This window comes from Rhyacophila brunnea, unplaced genomic scaffold, assembly GCF_057557595.1.
Source record: "Rhyacophila brunnea isolate RB1 unplaced genomic scaffold, BYU_Rbru_1.0 scaffold_4, whole genome shotgun sequence".
NCBI classification, from domain to species: Eukaryota; Metazoa; Arthropoda; class Insecta; order Trichoptera; family Rhyacophilidae; genus Rhyacophila; species Rhyacophila brunnea.
The window spans coordinates 50,449,333-50,466,417 of NW_028233068.1; the positions used below are offsets into that span (position 1 = coordinate 50,449,333).

Below are 17,085 nucleotides of genomic sequence, written 5' to 3' on the forward strand. Positions count from 1 at the left end.
ATAAATCAAAACCGCCGGCAACGGTGCAACTCTCTTCCGCGCACACACGCAAGACTATGCGGAGACGGTGATTTCACGCGGCTAGCCAGAACGAATGAAATAGCGGTATCTGCACATGCATCAATGGAACATTTTTCTATTCTACCTACGACCCACGTCGAGTGAAATATGTTACATAGGACAAGCAATGTTTTCTTTTAACAACAACGTCGCACCGATGCAATGCGGCAATACATTAAGTTACGTGTGTTTTGTAAACGCCAACAAAATCACATCTACAAATTCGACGTGTTGCTGTCGAGACGAGTTAGTATGTGCTAGGGAATCCAATCCCGAGTCAAAATCTTGATCCCGGGATTTCGGGATTACAATTTGACGATCCCGGGATTGGCTTTTTTCAATAGTTAACCCATAGCTTACGGGCCGCACAAAATTGTGTTTTTGCTAATTACTTTTCAAATGCAAATTAACACGTTAATTACAAAATTAATTAAAAGGGCCCGTAAGCATTGTGTTAATATAAAAATTGTATATACACATAATATACACGTTGATAAAATCGGACAAAAATAAATCTAGTATAATTATACTGCTTAAGACTAGTATAGTTAATATTATATATCTACGTTAAATCTTGGAAATACATACGTTTAATGGAGTAAATAATATTGTAATATAAATAATAATGTGGATTTAATATGAGATTGCTGTTTCTGATAGTAAAGACATAATTAATGGGTTAGCGAGATTTAAAATAGTAAAGCAAATAATCATGGTGTACCTACTTATAGCCTTTCCGCTTCATAAATCTAATTAGTCAGCCAAATATGAAACTGCCGTAAAATGTATGAGATCATGGTGGAATTACTTTGTTAATAGTGCGAAGCATTGTTTTTTCCAATCTTTCTCATTTTTATTAATTTATGTGAAAAAAATAAAATGAATCGGCAACTTACACATGGGTATAAAAATCAAACTTCATTCAAATTCAGTTTATTTCTAATGTAGTTATTTGTTATTAAAAGATTTTTTTCTGTTATATTTTCGTTTTTATTTTATTTTCCATAAAAATTGATAAAAAAAATCAATATGTGCGTCTGGGCTAAGTGATTATGGGAAAATATATTGATTTTTAGCAACCTGTAACTTAGGTATTTTTGTCTACACATAATCGTTGTCTTTGTTGTTACGAAATTTTCGGTACGCAGGTAAAATTATGTCGAAATATTAAAATATATGCTTTAGAAAAGGAGGATAGGAGGTAATTAGGATATTTAAAAACTACGAGACGGCACTATTTTACTTAGCACTACACTATTGCCTATCTCATATAACAAAATTATTCCTCACCGAAGGCAATCGCCAACCGTCCTGGAGTTCTTTCGCTGAGTTCCCTTTTCCTCTCACGATCATCTCGTCTTCGTCTCCTCTCGAGTCTTGCGAGTCGCTTTGCCTCACCGCGAGCTGCTTCACCTAGGTCGCGGGCATAGCGACCATACATCTGGAAACAAATAATTTAATGATAATATTAAAATAATACTTATTGGCAACTTGGGAGGCTGACAAGGCTCTAGCCTGGGGCCCCGGCGTGGCGGGTCGACCAGCTAAGTGAGATACAAACAGAGGGCGCAATTTTTTTTCAACAATATTAAAATTAAAAATATGTGCCTGTGGGATGCAATTTAAATGATAATTCACGTGTAGAAATTGGGATACGCCATGGGAGACCATCACGCTGCACATAACCTTGGTGATAAATAGAGCGCTCACTATAGTTCCTGGCCTGAGGACCCGCTTCAGGGTGTGGGCGCCATGGGGGAGGGCATCGTCCTTACCAGTAATCATTAGTTAAATTTATTTTTACAACTAGTAATTCAAGACGTTCACAATATGACATGTTATGGCAATGGTGGTAATCCGACAGTACCTAAGCGATATACAAAAAAATAGTGACACACAAAAATATCAGTGTTAGATTATCTTTAAAAGCGCATTGGATGTTTCAATCTCGTCGGTACGTAATCTGACCTCTAATTTATAATATTCGTTACTTAGAATATAATATTATATTATCTAGTTATATATAATTATAATATTCTTACGGTAGCAAAATATTCGACGAATTCGATGTCCGAGGACCTATGAGTCCAACTTTACAAGACCTTCTAAAAAATGGTAAATATGTTTCTATAGTATTAACTATGAAAACAATATCTTGAGATAATCCAAGGAGGATTTTAAGATTCCATACGCAGTGTCGGATCGGATGATCAAAGCATTTTGTTGCACCGAATATATATAAATAATTTAGCCGTGGTCATTGTGCAGTCAATTGCTATTGGACTTGCTGTCAAACCATGACTCAATGATTAATTCATCAATACGTTGTTTATGCCCTTAGTGAATCTCTAGAAGGCAGTGTTTTACCCCAATAACCAATATTATAGTCAGAATTAATATGAGGCGATACCGCCAAAAATTATAACTATAGTTATATGTGCGCAATATCAATTGAGGTTTGCAGCAAGAATATCGATTTGCATAAAATATGATAATGTATAAATTTAAAAAGTAAATTTGCCGGGTGTATACCTTAAGCGACGGCGAGACACTCATGCTTTACCACAAGCTTACCTGCGCAAACCGGTTTCTATCGGAAACCCCGTGTGTATGGACGGCAAACTGTAGCTCGCGCAAACCGAAAAGCGCTGTAAAAGTGTTCCGTATTTTTGCACAAACTATTATAACGCGCAGACAAGTCACTACTGTCTAGCCAGCGCATTGAAAGATACCTCAAAATGCATCAAACCTACATGAATGTTTGTTATTTTTATTCTGAATAACCTGTTTGTATAACTTCAATAACAAGAAAGGATAATTGAAAAAAATACATAGATACTTATATCAAATCAATTAAAGGAAAAGACGATACATGGCAGGTATATATTTAATACAGATCATTTAATAAATATCTAGGTTCGTTTCGTTCACCCATGTAGAACTAACATCAACTCATCAGTTATATTTGAATGGACTAAACCAGATCTGATTTGTGTTGGAACTAATATATTGTCCTTTGAAAACACTTATGAGAAAATATATTATAACCAATAGAAAAAATCTTTTTGAAAAAAGTAAGACACCCCCGCAGGAATCGAACCTGCATCTATCGGGATTCACGCCCACGCACATAGATCACTATGCTAAATGTACCATACTTAATTACGACCAATTTTAACTAATGACTGAAGCGCTTTCTAAATTATTGAGCTACTATTGGCTATCGGCTTTTGCATTTTAAATCAAAGTAGGTATTACTTTAATTACTAACCGACGTCACGGATCACTCCAAGATATTTTAGTGTTGTATCTTCCTTTAACTTGCTAATAATTTTTAATTAACCATTTTTTTTATTCAACGAATAATTCACAAGATTTAAGAATGTAACATTCCAATTATAAATTATGTATGTTCAATCAAATGTTTAAAATAAATATAAAGGATAATAAGGCTTCAAAATTATATAAATAGATTATCTACAACGTTTAAGGTATGTCCAGGATCATGCTTTGAAAATAGAACAAAAGCTCCATTTTGACCTAAGCTGAGCATGTCCCCCCTTAACACACAAGTGTTTTTGCGGAAAATCACCTCAAAGTGCTGCTAATTTCGCTTAATTTTAGCGATGCAGAGGGTGATATCGGAAGCAATGATGGGTGGATTGCTAACAGGTGTTTAATTCTAATGATTAAAAATGCCTTGTTCCTAGACACCATTATTTCTCCACCTACCATTATCTATCCAGAACCCATTCTCCAATATAATAATATTACGTAGGTAAGCACGTACTTCTTGTTAGTCGGTAATATGACTAAATTTAGTTCAACACCAATTCATACATAGGTGAAGAATTAAGTGAATTTTATGAATCAATGTTAGGTACAACAGTGTAATAACGTGACACAGTTAATCAAGGTCACTTTTGATTAATAAAATTGTAAAATATTCATAAATTGATATTTTCACAAACATGTATAAATTATAAATGTACGCTATATTTCTCTATGAGTTTACTTCAGAAGTGTATTTATTAAATAAAGATTTTTTTCTTTGTATTTTCAATTTAGATTAAGGAAGAAATCAAATGAAAAATCCTAGACAATCCGGTCCAGATTTTATATCTGTATCTGCAAACTAGAATCGGAAACAATATTTACAGAGTAAAATTGTTGTAGCCAATATTAAATCTTCGATTTTATTATATTTGTATTTCATACAACTTACCTTCTCAATACGCATGCATTACTGGATATATTTCAGGGTTTCTCAAACGTTTATAAACATACGATAACTGCAATACAATCATATAATTATTACTACTCAAAAATCTTACTTATATTAGAATAGTCGACTCTTTATCATAAGATTAAAATACAAGATAATATACGGTAACAATTTTGAAAAAGTAAAGGTACCTAACGCCAATAGTAGATTAAAAGTTAAAACGATCCAAGTACCATAATTACTAAAAGTTTAACTTAAACTTTTTACAAAATAAATAAACGACGGTTTGGATTCAGTGCATGAACCGATTCCGATAAAAATACGTTATCTAATGATATAATACGGCTTCTTTACTAACGCGTAAAAATATGGTTTAAAATAAATTAAAACGAAAAAAAATAAGACACAAATATACATGAAACCTAACTCATAATATTAATTAGTGACAGTTTCTAAAATTTGTGAATGTAAAAAATCAATTATCATAATAAATAATGAGATATATCAGATTAATCTTAAGACGGTACTTGAGTGAAACGACAAATAATTTTCAACTCTATAGTAACCTATGTGCGACGAAATTTTGGACTCGCTGGCAATCGGAGACCGAACGTCGAGCTGTAAACACGTCAATTTGTTTCGTGATGGCGACGGGGGGATTAATTCTTAATTCGTGTAAAGATGACTAAAAAACGTTACCCATTTACTTGAAAAAGAAAACATGTCAATGAATATATTGTTATGGACGCATGTTGGATTTATATGACAAATTATATTTCGTTCGGCACGCGTCATTTGCACAATCCGCGCATCGCCTAGCCACGATTTTTTTAGACCATGCCTCAACTGAGGTATAACCTTAAATCTTAATAGTTCAGTATAATATAATAATCAAATACTCGTTGAGTCAAAAAAATTACAAAAATCTACCTACTTAAAAACTATATGCTGGCAATAGAAAACGTAAGCATTCCAATGAATATTTGTCTCAGAACGAAAATAACGATAAGACTACAATTTAATATTAGATTTAATCGGTGAAAAATCATGATTTAAAGAAATTACGGATCATTTCGAGACTATAATAACTTTATCAGTTAACACAGTCAGTGCTCAGAACACGCCCGGCGTGTGGCCATTAGATACATAAATACATTCACTGCTGACCAGTTAATTACCACATTTAATTATCATGATAATTACTACACGCCAGGCGTGTCTTGAGCACTGGCCGAGTTGTGGTAATTAACTGGTCAGCAGTGACTGTGTTAAGAGCAGCACTCGAAATTACCGGAGCGCGGCTCTGTCTCGTGGAATAATGAAAAATTTCATTCCAGTTTGTGAATTAAGTTCATTTACCGAACATTTCCAATATTTTCAGCGTATGTGGTTATATTTAGGGATTGCAATACCGGTATTCCAGTATTTTTCGATACCGAAATACCGGTTTTAAAAATCAGACAATACCGATATATTCGGTATTTACAGTGGAAGCAAAATGTATTAATTAACATAAAAGGCTTAACAGGACTGTATTTTTTTGTCATGTTACGCGATGTCTGGTTTACTTCCGTTGCCTTTCATTGTCCTTGGACGCAATGGTGATAACAATGACACATGCTATAAAATATTAATATTTTAAAGAGATTTTTACATTTATTATATTAATTATTGGTAGATACCGGTATTGGTATTTTCATTCGGTATTGCAATACCTAGTTATATTGTATGTTATTACTAAATTTTAACAAATTAAGCGACCGTAATACATGGCCTATTTGTAAGTACAAAGCATTGATATCCCGTGGAGCTAGATATAATCTTGCACTATTTATATGTGGCAGATAAACGAAGGAAAATGGAAAATACATTTTTTTGATGGTGTATTTCGAAGAAATGAGATTTTTTCGCCAACCGTTCTGAGTAATTACTTGACAAGGCGCATGTCAACATTATAAAACTATAAAACAAAAAAATCGAACACCCTTGAATATTTTCGTAAAATTATCGAGCGCTGGTTAGGAGCAAATAATTGTTGCGCTGCTACGATTGGGAAGATGTGTTACTCTGAACACTGACGCAAATAAGTGATTGTAAAAAATTGTTTCAGCAAACAAAAATCTTCGAAGAGCTCACAATGTATTATCATAGTAATAACCTACGTAGAGTCGTGAAGCTACTTATATTATATGTGTTAAACTCATTAAGGCTATCGATAATAATTTTTGCTTGTATGAAAGTGTAATATTATACTATTTGTTACGTTTTTGACGTATAAAAGATACCATCTACTTATCAACGATTTCTATCGAACGTATTATTGTATAAAATACGATAAAATCAGAGTTCGTTTTTCGCAAGAATTTTCAAAGTCGATTTACGTACCGCAGTTGTTAATCAAATACATAACAACATTCAACGTGATTAGGCAGCTTATTACATAGTATTATTATAAATCATCATTCATTAATCGTCATCAGCCGGGGTCAATCCACTGCTGGATGAAGGCCTCCCCAAGCTTTCTCCAACTCTCTCGGTCCTGTGTCGTTCGCTGCCACGTATTTCCGCCGAACTTTACCAGTTCGTCAATCCATCGGCTTTTAGGGCGACCCTGTGGCCGTTTTGTACCCCTTGGGTACCATTGGATGACGGCATTTGTCCAGCGGCCGTCCTTTCGGCGAGCAATGTGCCCCGCCCATCTCCATTTCAGCTGTTTGGCAACGTCTATTACATCGCGTACTCTTGTCTGCTTCCTAACCCATTCGTTTCTCTTACGGTCCTTTCGCGTGATGCCCAACATGCACCTCCACATGCATCGCTGTGTGACTCTTAGCCTTTGGACATATCTCGTGTTGAGGGTCCAGGTCTCGCAGCCATACGTGAGCACGGGTAGCACACATTGGTTGAACACCCTACGCTTAAGACATAATGGTAGGTCACTCTTGAAGATACTATTCAGACATCCGAAAGCACTCCATCCCAGCTTTGTTCTGCGAGCAATTTCATCGTGCATGCTTCCGTCTATGGACACCTGCTGTCCGAGATAGATGTAGCTGCTGACTTGCTCGAGTTGGGTGCCAGAAATACAGATTATATTATACATTCATTAATAATTACTATAATATAAATATTCAAATCGATTATTGAGCGCGCAAAACTACACAAGTGCAATGCAATCTGGATTTCAAATCATATTATGCATCGAACATACATAATTTTGAAAACACTGTGAAAATAATATATTATAACCAATAGAGAAAATCTAACCTGCATCTCTCGGGTTTCGCGCCCATGCATATATACCACTATGCTAAAGGTACCATACTTAATTACGACAAATTTTAACCAATGGCTCTTATAATACTTTCTGAATCGCTTTCTAAATTGAGCTACTATTAATTGGCTATCGGCTAAGACCCATTTGAACACCCCTAGTTATTTATACCTGCAGGCAGGTGTTTATTGCAAGACTCAAAGTGCTGAGTGTCTAGGTATGGGAAATGTACCTAGAAAGTGTGATATTTCGCGGTTGAAGCAGTGAGTAGCTATAAATAGTTGGCGAAGTAAATGTGGAAGTTAGTGGTACCTATATACCTCCTGGGAAACTTCTTAAATCTTCGTAAACGATCTAGGCCTAGGGCCTAGGCTTTATCTGCAGTTCCGGAAGTGAAATCTAGTATTAGATATCAAAATCGACATATATTGCACTCCCCTTTTCCCTGTGTATATATATATTTTGATTTGATGTTATATAATATCAATATGTTACATTAATATAGGTACCTTCCGTGAATGGTTTCAAATGGGTTCAAGTTTGAAGTTTGTGCATGTGCTAAGTAGTATAAATAATATGTAGACTTATTAGAGTTCTATTCTGAAAAGGTAACCTACGATTCATATGCACTGAATGATACATAAGAAATAATTTGATTATTATCCTTAAGTTACTGGTACCTATTGATATATAACATTTTCATATACATAATATAATCATAGGATTCAATGAAATAATGTAATAAAGCAATATAATTTAATTCGTCCAATGGCAGTGATATTCTAATCGGTTGAAACCGGTCCCGAAAAGTGAAATAAATATCTAAGTAAGTACCTATCTAAAGTGATAATTTATTTTTCACTGAAAAAACTCATCAAATGCAGTTTGGTAAAAAATGATATTAGATATTTAAAAAATGAATCCTTTACAAAACACCAAAACACATTATAATATATTTCGACAAAATAATGTTAAAATTCTAATTAAAATTATCGCATTTTAACATATTGACTCAGTGGCATGATAATTTTTAGCAACCTATCAAAATCTTTACAAGTCAAATCTCGAAACAATGTTAGTATTATAACATTAAGTTAGATACGGATGAAAGGTGAGTTTCTGGGTGCTGGTGAGTTATATCAGGAAAAATCTACACAGACCTGACCACAAAGCTGTCAAGAGACCACAACACCCACGACGCAAAACCAGGCAATGTTTCTCAACCGAAACCCATATTTGGGGATACAAGCTAAAAATATTTTTTTGGTAGGCTATTGCAAACTCCAATGGGGCAGAGCTAGAGGCTGTGATCGAGAAATTTCGTCTCCAGAATTCTCGAGAAATAATCGGAAAAGGCCAATCTTGGATTGTCAAATCTCCCGGTAAAAAAAAATCTTGGCCGGAAAAGTTAAAAAAGGAGTCTCGAATTTTAATGAGAACGGTAGATATTTGTTAATTTTCTCGAGAAAAATCTTATCTCGAATTCTCGAGAAAATAAATATTCTTGATTTCGAATTTAAAGAAATGAAAAAAATCGAGAAATCACAAGCTCTAATTCCAGTGGGTACCTATACACCTTGAACATTCTCCATCTAGGTATACGCCGATTTTTAACAGTAAATAACATACGCTTCGAAATATATTATAATGTATAATACTATATTATAGTTCTGTCACTATTGAAAATAAGGCCTAATGAATACCTAATTTTGCAATGGTTCAATTATCAAGTGGCGATTTTCCTTAAAATGTATGAGGCGCTCACTTCATATTAAGACGATACTTCAGTGAAACGGCAAATAATTTTCAACTATAGGCGCGACGAAATTTGAGAAAAAAAAGACGAGAGCGAACGTCGAGGTGTGAATACGTCAATTTGTTTCGTGATGGCGACGGTGGATTAATTTTTAAATCATGTAAAGATGACTAAAAACGTTACCCATTTACTTGAAAAAGAAAACATGTCAATGAATATACTATTATTGTTACTAATAGAACATACGTTAAAGTGCCCACCACCACCCGTCATATATGCACAACCGTGGATATGCACGGCCGCTTTCTATGACGCTTTAAACGTGTCTGAAAGAAGTGATTTTAAGTGCTCATTCCGTCCCGAGACGGAGCCGCACGGGACTGATGCTGCAACCATGCACCGTAGTGCTTAAAGAAGAAAGTTAATGTGACACCCCCGTATGGTCCCCATTTGCGGATGTCTTTGTGTATCTGGAGACGCCCGAATCGGTATCAAAGCCAACAAATAATAAAGCGCTGATTACGAAAATTAAATAATAATAACAGAGCCGAGCCGGCAATGCCTTAGAGTAGATTATAATATGTTGAATGGCAACAATGCCATAATATAACCGTTGACGATTTGCAACGTCGCCTTCTTTCGCCAACGGCTCTCGTTGAAAAAAATCACAAGATGGCGCGGAGATCGCGACAAGCAGCAAAACCGCGAGCACGCCGATTTCGTACAGATAAAATAAAATATTCAAAATGTAACCATATAGTATAATATTAACACGTAAATAAACTCGTCGTCTTCCATCATAATTCCGGTGTGTCAATTATCCACCTTCATCCCAAATACAGACGATAAAAAAGAAAACAAAACACAAAGTGACAGTTGAGAAAAATTCTCATACCAAAATTGAGGGAAGTGATAAGTGGCCCCAGTCAACGCGGGACTACGCTTCTTGATTTTGATCGTCTGGAATCAAGAAGCAGGTGAAATTTCTTTCACCCGGACACACACCCTGAGATCCAAACACCGGAATAGGAAACGGCGAGGAAAAAACGTCCAGAGGCTTGCCTCTGGTGGCGCTCAACAAAGTATAATAAAAAGCAGTAGAAAGAGGATGCTGCCAAAGCCAAGCCAGTGAAGAAAAGAGCAGAAAACCCGGATTGCGAAGTCATGGCTCCCGATGTACTCCCGACCAACTGCATCCGCCAGCGAACTTGGCCCACGAACGAGTGTATCGGGCAAGACCCTGGCTCCAACGAGGGAAAACGGCGTCAAATGCCCTGCATCATCAGCCGCTTGAGCCCTCTTCGTCAACAGCAGCGTGTCTGTGAGCCTTGCAAGCAGCCCTGGCCCAGATGCACCATGATGAAAAGAGCTACAAAGCGGCCTTCTTCAGCTGTGCAAAGCAGCCTCCATCAGCGGATAGCAGCCAAGCAGCATCCTCAGCCATTAGCATCGTAGATTAGTTAGTTTTAAGTGTTTTGTGTTTGGAAGCGATGTATAATAAGTTATTTCAGTGCTCGAAGTGAAAAATTTTACAACCCGGAGCGGTTGTATGAGGCAGAATGGCGTTCCAGTCCATTTCGGGCCCTGATATATTTTTAAAATTATTTTTATAAACTTTAAAGCCATTTAAGTATTAAATTAAGTTTTCTGCATATTATATTAGTATAATATCAGTGTAGTGCGTGTAATTCGATAGCCGCGGCAGGGCAAGCGAGCAAAAAAGGGGGTCGAGTAATGCGCCGGTATGCATTTTCGTGAGGGATCGACTGATTTTCGGACGGTCGCTGTTGGGAAGGCTGGGTGCGACGTCCTCTCTCAGCATCCGCCCGTACGGTAGACATGGGGAGCCGCGAACCACTACGCCCACAAAGCGGCGTAGTGCTGCATCCGAAACTCTCCGGTTGCCGACGGTCCGAGGGTGTTGAGAGGGCTGGGCGCGACGCCCTCCTCTCTCAGCAGCTTTACGGTAGGCCCGGGAACCGCGAACCACTATGCTACAGTGCTGCATCCGAGTCTCTCCGGCCGCCGACGTACCGGGAGGGCTTCGATCCTTCAACGTCTAGAGACGCAACCACCCCTTACCAAGCCGCCGCACTGTCCAGTTACACGCGCTATCGTAATCAGCCTTTAGTTGGCCTGGCCCCCATTCGGGCCTTTCCGGAGAGGTGCGCTTGTGACACCCCCGTATGGTCCCCATTTGCGGATGTCTTTGTGTATCTGGAGACGCCCGAATCGGTATCAAAGCCAACAAATAATAAAGCGCTGATTACGAAAATTAAATAATAATAACAGAGCCGAGCCGGCAATGCCTTAGAGTAAATTATAATATGTTGAATGGCAACAATGCCATAATATAACCGTTGACGATTTGCAACGTCGCCTTCTTTCGCCAACGGCTCTCGTTGAAAAAAATCACAAGATGGCGCGGAGATCGCGACAAGCAGCAAAACCGCGAGCACGCCGATTTCGTACAGATAAAATAAAATATTCAAAATGTAACCATATAGTATAATATTAACACGTAAATAAACTCGTCGTCTTCCATCATAATTCCGGTGTGTCAATTATCCACCTTCATCCCAAATACAGACGATAAAAAAGAAAACAAAACACAAAGTGACAGTTGAGAAAAATTCTCATACCAAAATGGAGGGAAGTGATATTAAGAAAGAAAATTTTTGTTTTTTGGACTGGCTCTGCTGTCCGCTGACGTTGAGCGCTTTGTGTACCCGCATACTGAGTGTCACGAATTGAAATGGATGAGTCTACAGAAGAAAGAAGAAAATTGCGCCGTATGCAACCTTAAGGGCTCTAGGCTTAAGTCCCCAATTGCAATAAACAGAACATTAAATGGACGCATGTTGGATTTATATGATAAATTATATTTCGTTCGGCATGCGTCATTTGCAACCGCGACCCGCAATCCGCGCATCGCCTAGCCACAATCTTTTTAGACCATGTCTCAACTGAGGTATAGCCTTAAATACAAAATAGATACATAGGTACGTCGATCTGGTTACGCAAATTAATATAATTAATTATAATATAATAAAAATAAAATAAACGAATTTACTAAAAATTGGTTGTTTTCATTTCTAGAAATAAACAAATGGGATATCACCCTAACGCGTCTCCCTCTACGTACACATCAACACAAAGAAAATTTAGTACTTCTGATAATACCTATACACTGATACTGATAAGGGACTTTGAATGATTGTGAATTACTAGTAATATTACAACAATCCTGTACATATTATGTTTTATTTAAACTAAATTAAATTTTAAGTAATTTAGTAGCTCCTCTTCGCTGAAGATAACAACAAATAGAACTGAATACAAATAATAATACATAATAAGATGGCAAGCAGTTATATACGTATTTGAACGGTTAGTAGGTATTACAAGTCCCCCTGGCGAAAATGCTCATTGAAGAGTGGATCTCAAGACAAATGGTCGCGGAGCACCCGCCATTCCGTCTGCCGGCGGCCAAGTGACAAAATTAGGACACCGCATCGTCGAAGTTTCGCTGTGGCCTGTGCATAATTTATCAAGTTTAGTTTCTTCGTTTGAAGTAGGCATATCGATTAGGTATGTATGTATTTTGCATTCGTAAACGAAACTAGAATAATAATTGCACTATGCGAGAAATCAACCAACGGACTGTTTGGACTCGTCTATTTTTTTATATTACCCATTCAATATTATACCGTCAGATTTTTTTCTTCATCTTTCTTATAAGAAGACCGTTGGAGCGGAGCTCGGAGCACGAGCACGGAGCACTGGAGCAATGGGATTTTACCCGGAGCAGAAGCGGAGCCAGAGCACCGAAAATTTGTAGTGCTCCACTGCTCCCGTGCTGCACTGCTGATGTTTTTTTTATTATTAAATTTTCGTCCTAAAATCCAATGAAAATAGTATACTTTGACACTTTGCAACACTGGAATTATTTGAAATATGGCAACACTGCCGAGTGATAAATAACCTCACTTTTTTGACAGAAGAGGCAAATAATGAGAGACGATTTGCTGTTGGTTATTCTGTTTAATAGAATTAATAATGAAAATGACGATTATTTTAAAACTATTTATTTTAACATTTGTATACATATAATACTTTTACCCGGAGCGGAGCAGACCCTGGAGAGGAGCCGGAGCAAGTATTAAGTCCCGGAGCGGAGCTGGAGCGGAGCAACTCAAAAAAGGGTCTGCTCCAACGCTCTGACTTAAGTACTGTATCATCATCAGCCTGAATCTATCCACTGCTGGATGAAGGCCTCTCCAAGCTGATTCCACTTCTCTCGGTCCTGTGCGTTGCGTTGCCACGTACTTCCGCAGAACTTTATCATTTTCATTGATCCGGCGGCCTCTAGGTCTACCTTGCGGACGTGTTGTACCTCTCGGATACCACCGGATGACTAAATTTGTCCAACGATTGTCTCTTCTTCTAGCTATGTGTCCAGCCCATCTCCATTTGAGGCCTTTAACGAACTCTATCACATCGCAAACCCTTGTCTGCTTCCTTAGAACTGGATAAGACAATAATATTTTGAATTTAACGGCATTGAGCCAATTATATATTTATATGCATATTTAATCAAATACAAAACATCCAAGTCAATTTATCTATCACGAAAAATATGATTTCAGCCATAAATACATACGTCACATTGAATCATTCGCTGTTTTACTTTTCATCATAATCGGCACAGCAACCCAATGCTTGTCCTGGCTGCCACCAAGAAATGTCTCCACTCGCACCAGTCAAGCGCAAGCATCCACAACTAACTTCAGCGGCAATTTTTTGACGCAGGTGACGCTATCGATTCGTCAGAAGATTTAAAGGAGGGCCTCAAAACAGTTCTAACCAGTCATAAAATTATACCGAAACATTTTAAAAGATTCTTATTTCACACAAATTGATCATAAAATATAACCTAAAGCTTAAAGGGGCATATAACTAGTACACAAAAAAAACTGTGTTATATTGTTATTCATCATTGCCATCTACAATAATTATTTTTAGTTACGAGATGTAATTCTAAGAAATAAATAATATATTGATATTTTTTCTAGGTAGTTGGAAGGTTACTTAATATTTTTTTTTCGTAGGGGCCTCAAAATCAGTCAGTGCCACATGCTTCCGCATACCTAAGCCCGCCACTAACTATCTTATTCCCAGAGATATGTGCCTCTTTCTACACAGTTCAACTAAGTCTTGGGACCCTTCTTTTCATCTCTGGTATATCTATACATCCCTCATATATCTACATCGCATACGGCTCCGAAGACCCATCTGAATAACTTCCTGAAGATATCCGGCTTCCTATGATCTTTTTTATTGACAATCAACTAGTTCTACGTGATCTTTTAAATTTGAAAAGAAGCGTTCCATATAGCATAATTCTTAGAGCTTAAGATTTCTCGACATTTTTCATTTCTCAAGATTCGCGAATTCTCGAAATCAAAAATATTTGTTTTCTCGAGACTTCGAGATTGACGTTTTCTGATTATTTCTCAAGAATTCTCGAAGCTAGATTTCTCGATCACAAACCCTAACCACAATGTTAAATTGTTCATAGCTATCGCACTACATTGTGTAGTTTTGATTTTTCCAACATAATACATAACTGTACCTACCTCACTATATTATTATTTTCCTTCATAAATCTTCATAAATCATAATACCAAATTTCATGTAACAATGACATTATCGATCACTTTAATGATGCGCTAACCATTTAATAATTGAGGAAAAAGTCAACTGAAAAATCACTCTAGCAATATTAAAAACCAATATTAATTGCAATTGGAAGAAATATAGATTTTTATATAAGTTACTGTTTTGGAATCTTGGTGTACCTACCTACCTATCAAATTGTGCAGCAAAGAGAATTATAATCTCTGCTCCGAATACTGTTATTTTTTAATGTTACAAAACTTTAAAAAATATTATGTTACTTTTCCAACTGATCCAATAATCGAAAGGCCTGATAGATTTAATTTAATATTTACACGATGTTATACAAATTATATTGTTTAATTTTTAATATTTTAATATTTTTTTAATTATTTTTTATAATTTTAATAATGTTTAATAATTATATTGTGTAATTTTAAATTACTATATTCATAATTTGAAAACACTTCAGATATATATATATACCCAATCGAAAAAATCTTTTTAGAAAAAATATGACATGTAAACACTTGACTGGGCCAACTCGCGAATCCAGTGGTTACAGGTTCGAGTCCTGTCGGGCGTCGTATTTTTTCTAAAAAGATTTTATTCTAGCATGTATACAGGTATATCTGAGGTGTTTATGATGTATATCCAATATAAAGAATGTTACATTTTCAAATCTTGTGAATTATTCGCTGAAAAAGAAATAGTTGTAAGTATATATTCATCCAATTATGTGACAACTATATTCAGGCCGTGGCACTGAATCGCGAATAACGATGGTAGCGTTAGTTATTGATTATCTTCGAATGCAATGCGGTAACCTGTTCGTAATAAATGAAGATTTTTGACTGCATATTTCATTCAAATTATAATCATTTATCATCATGTTCTACAAACTGTAGGATATCATGTTGCATTCGAAGTATGAGCAATAACTAACAATATAATCGAAATTTACAGTTTCCGTCACGGCCTGACTATAGTGGGTCTTGATGAGTTAAGGGAAAGCTTATGATCTGCCGTGCACGACAAACTGGTTAAAATTATGAGGACTTTCTGATTCTCTCGATTCATTAATATTGTTGGTTGAAAACCATATTTTACCGTGTATGAAGATATAAGAAAAAATATTGAAAAGCTAATTATTAAGTGAAATAATATTATAATTAAGTATGTTTTTAGTACATGAGTAAGTTTAATATTATCTAAGTATATGCATCACATGTCATGTGCTGCGTGTAGGAATTTATCAATGTGTATTGGAGTTTATTACAGCCGGTACAAACAAAATTGCCCTCCAACAAATTTGCCTCCCGTGTGTGAAGCGTCGCCCCAGACCACAGAACAGATTAATAAATATAATTCCGATAGGCTATATTTTAATACACTACATTTTGACGCAGGGTTTTGAATGTGTGAGTATCCTCCGAAATTGGACCACGTATTATAGACGTGTACTAGTGTGTGTTGCAACCTTCAACACACAAATATTAAATGAACGTCAATGCATAAACCGAGAGCAGTTGTCAGTATTCGACGTATGACGTATTCTTGACACGTGTTTAAATTTATCCCGTGTTCTTCCGCACTCGAGATCGGTTGCCTGCTTTTACACACCCGATAGGTATTTCAGTGCCCATTATTTTTCCAGACATTTTTCCCACGCCCCACGGTCATGGCGAATGCAGTGATTTTTCTAGGGTCGGTGTTGATTCATGATTAGGAACACACATTGGGTAGTGTGCACCCTAGCACCGTCAAGTCAGTTCCCTCATACCACATAATCAGAACTTTCTTCTTTCCTCAACTCCACTTATCCCATAAAAAGCGATGAGAGCAAACTTTATCTTAATTCTACAATTTCAAGTTGGTCGTATAGACAATTATCCTGCCCTGTTCCTATTTTCATATGGAATTTGCCAGCCAGTTTGCGGTTATAATGTAGTCTAATTCTCTACCTAGTAAAGTACAAAATGTAATATGTACTCAGTTACGGTCAACTTTTGATAGCTACCTAATTTAATAGATAGCAGTCGCATGGGAATCGTATAATCGTACTCAAATAATCTACAATGGTAATGCATT

General features: G+C 36.4%; 1 protein-coding gene across 3 annotated transcripts in view; it reads right to left on the reverse strand.

Moving 5' to 3' along the window:
• Positions 1-17,085, reverse strand: part of ClC-a (chloride channel protein 2) — a 67,201-nt gene that overhangs the window by 26,144 nt on the left and 23,972 nt on the right. For 2 of the 3 annotated variants that reach the window (XM_085954289.1, XM_085954291.1), the window contains exon 2: positions 1,351-1,501. In XM_085954289.1, coding sequence (XP_085810415.1) covers positions 1,351-1,501 — 151 coding nt within the window. Of the gene's footprint in view, positions 1-1,350; positions 1,502-2,102; positions 2,168-17,085 lie in introns of those variants that run through there. The other variant, XM_085954290.1, reaches the window with a different exon arrangement.